General features: G+C 41.8%; 1 protein-coding gene across 1 annotated transcript; it reads left to right on the top strand.

The window, feature by feature from the left end:
• The first annotated feature begins 1,841 nt into the window (after positions 1–1,841).
• On the top strand, positions 1,842–3,526 carry gsx1 (GS homeobox 1). Its single transcript, XM_072576611.1, has 2 exons — positions 1,842–2,303; positions 2,843–3,526. Exons 1-2 carry the CDS (start codon positions 1,916–1,918, stop codon positions 3,196–3,198), a joined length of 744 nt encoding a protein of 247 aa, XP_072432712.1. The 5' UTR covers positions 1,842–1,915; the 3' UTR covers positions 3,199–3,526.
• Positions 3,527–3,654: the final 128 nt, after the last annotated feature.

Genomic DNA, 3,654 nt, shown 5'->3' with positions numbered 1-3,654 from the left:
CCAGTATTTACTGCCAATGTGTGGCAGAGTTCTCTTTGTGTTTGCTTATTCTCTCCTGTCACACACTTTAATTCGCTCTCCTTTGTCATTCACCACTTTCTATAAAGAGCATCAAGAAGGTTCAGCATCTGAAAACCTGTTTATTTTATAAAAAAAACTGTCCCAAAATACCCCACTGAATTTAAACCTGACATCTAGCCACCGAATGAACAAAACAACGAACACTTCAACATTAAATATGTTTAAACCTCCTGTTATAAAAAGAAATTGGCCTTTTTACGAATTGTACGATAAGGCAAAGAAGGCAACTTTATACTTTAAATGGTTGCACAGTTTGAGCGAGCTTTGTATCTTTATAAATATATGTACAGTAAGTACGGATGAATATTAACAATTGTAGCTTGCGCCCGCGACTTCCAGTTCGCTAGATGAATGAAGAACGATCATAAATAACGAAGCGGGTGCTACAGAAGTCAGGATTTCAAAATGAAAATGAGCATCGCCCAGAAGAAACGCCACATTTGGTTATTTGACAGCAGGCGGTAACTCAGACCTGCATCGTCTCTGTTCTGCGTTTTCAATCGAACGACAGGATCTTTAACACCATCACAGGCTGTACATTTTCTCAAATTTCCTGAAAGGGAAAAAAAAAGACATGAAACGGTGAGGTTGCCATGCAGGCATGGTTGCGTCTCTGTGATAAAAAAACATATTGCCATTTAATACGAGCACCTGCGTTTTCAGGGAATCGCCTGCTTCAATGCCTGTTAAACCGCAGTCAGATTAAACAGATCTACATACCCATCGAGATACTTTGGCGTCATGCTTTTCAGGAGAAGGATTTATTGTTAAGCAGAGAACAAATCGCATCTGAAACCTGCTGAAATTGCAGTGTTCCTCCCCTGACGCTTTCGAACTCCAATAGCAGTTCACGCATGTCTCCAAAGTTCAGTGAATATTACAGTTGTTTCCCCCGTGTGTGTGTGTGACTTTGCGGTTGTACAAAGAAAGCCCCAATGAGAGTTTTATAAATTGCAGAGTTGGATTATCTGCCTTCAAACGCCCTTTGCTCTGCAGCTGGGGGCTTGTTTACCTCCCAAGGATCTGCAAGAATTCTGTAAATACAATTTTATTTGTCTTATTGTTGAACGATCAGTGAAACAGTTGTCTTTATTGCTAATGTGCACTGTTTCTCTTGGAATAACAATGCAGTCCAAAGGGGGTAAATAAATTTCGGGGTACTCTGATAAAACACAAGGAAAGTATGAACTGATCATTAACACATCGACCAAAAGGTCACTATTTCAGACAGATGTTGGACTCTGAAGAGAACAGGGACAGTGGAATATTTTGGTACAGGATAAGGGAAAGAGAACAGTCTTGTAACCCGAGAGGAAGCTAAGGGGAGGAAACAAACGTTGGAAAACAATGCAAAATAAAATGCATTGCAGGAAAAAACAGAGATATAATAAACAGCAAAGAGAAAAGAAAGATAAAGACATAGATTGTGATAGACAATAAAAGAAAAATTCAGAGTTAGGATGAAACGGGATGGATAATAAGAGTAAAAGGCAGAAAGAGAAAGAGGAGCAGGAGCCAGGGGCTGAAGGAAGGCAGGGAGCGTGTGGGTGGGGTTGAGAAGAATGAGAGAACATTGTGCAGTTCATTTAGTTAACAAGTGAAATAAAAGCGAAGCGTGCACAGTGAATCCAAACCGAGAAGCCACAAAAAGCCTATTGAGATCCACTCTGCCGCTAGTGGCGTAATCGTCACATGGCAGCCTCAATCCCAAACTATTTAAGGAGCCAGCTCCGCACTTTCAGCACCACAGATAACTCCCAACAACTTGGTAATCGTCTGCTTTCATTCACATAACAGCGGCGTCTGACAGGGGAGAAAAAGAAAATTGCCGAAAATGCCCAGGTCGTTCCTCGTGGACTCGCTCATTGTTCGGGACTCGAACGAGAAAACATCCCCTGGAGTGTTTGAGAGTAACACACCTTTACTGCCTTACGCCGTGCACCCGCCTCATTCTCTGGCTCTTTCTGCGGGATCCTGTCATTCTCGGAAATCAGGGCTACTATGTGTTTGTCCCCTGTGTGTTACAGCCTCTCAGCTCCACCCCGGTCCACCTGGTATCCCTTTTCTGAAGGCGCAGTTCCCCACCTTCAGCCCACAGTACTGTCACTCAGCACTGAGCAGGCACCACAGAGCCAGCGGAGTCACTGTGGACCATGGACCCAACATCTACTCAGCATCTTACCCCATGACAGATCCAAGACAATTTCACTGTCTTTCCCTTGGTAAGTAACACAATGGTCTCCCCGTCCCAAATGAATAGTACAGCTAGCCATTGCTTTAATGTGATTCAAAATTCGACGGGTTTCAGTTTGGATGTGCGTTGATGTTGGACGGTCCAGTGCAATCCTGCCAATCTAGCAGCAAAGGAGCTAACGGTTTAATTGTCATTCTGATGTGCATATTTGTTGACAAAATAATGTCCTGTTGCATTTCAGTTATTATTGAAATAGTAAATACTTTTCCAAACTATGAATGTTTTCCAAGCGAAATTGAACGGTTTGTAATCCTTAATCTTTAGGGATATAACCTGTATTAAAAATCACGATGTCCAAGCGTTCTGATAGTTATGGAATGAAGAGCGCAACATTGTTATTTTAAATTTGGAAAAGTTAATAATGAAATTAACATTTCAAGTATTCTGAATATGCCATTTGTAGAGATATTTGATCTTTAAAAACAAATTTGCCACCTCAAGATTTGTTTTGTTTGGAAAAGGCATAACAGTGCACAATTTCACATCTACTTCCTTCACGTTTTACAGCTACAGAGACCAGCTCCAGCCAGCTACAGAGCAGCAAGAGGATGCGCACGGCTTTCACCAGCACCCAACTGCTAGAGTTGGAGAGGGAATTCGCCTCCAACATGTATCTGTCCCGTCTCCGCAGGATCGAAATCGCCACCTACCTGAACCTGTCTGAGAAACAAGTGAAAATCTGGTTTCAAAACCGTCGGGTCAAGCATAAAAAGGAAGGCAAAAGCGGCAGCGCGCCCCGCACAACCTCCAATTGCAAGTGCAGCTCTCTGTCATCCACCCATTGTACCGAGGAGGAAGAAGAGTTGCCCATGTCGCCTTCATCATCAGGAAAAGACGACAGAGATTTGTCTGTCACTCCTTGAACATCTGTTTGATACACAGTGATCCAACGCAATACGCTCCAGGCTACCATAGTCTTTCTATCTCGTCATTTTAAGAATCAGACTTTTCATTTTTTTAAAAAGTATATAAATAAAGTCCTAGTGGGAGAAGATTATCCAGATCCGAATTTCACAAGCGCACACGTTAAATTAGCGTCCGACCACTAACATTGTGACATGTATAAGTTGACATTTTCTGGCTGTGGCTTTTATATAAAACAAAGTAATGTCCTGTATTTGGTTGGTTTGTATGTATTTCATGATATTTATTTATTTATTTATGACAAATAAAGATTTTTTTTCATAGACATTTGAGTTTCAGCATTGCGCCTCATGGTTTATTGTAAAACATGAGTGGATTTGGAATCCCGATAATCCTGCCCCGTTTCCGGCGCGCGTACGCACACACAAACAAATAACATGAAATTCCTGAAGTTG

Source organism: Chiloscyllium punctatum, chromosome 9 (assembly GCF_047496795.1).
Source record: "Chiloscyllium punctatum isolate Juve2018m chromosome 9, sChiPun1.3, whole genome shotgun sequence".
In the NCBI taxonomy this organism is placed as follows: Eukaryota; Metazoa; Chordata; class Chondrichthyes; order Orectolobiformes; family Hemiscylliidae; genus Chiloscyllium; species Chiloscyllium punctatum.
The sequence above is the reverse complement of the archived record's forward strand: the minus strand, read 5'-3'. Positions and strand labels throughout refer to the sequence as shown.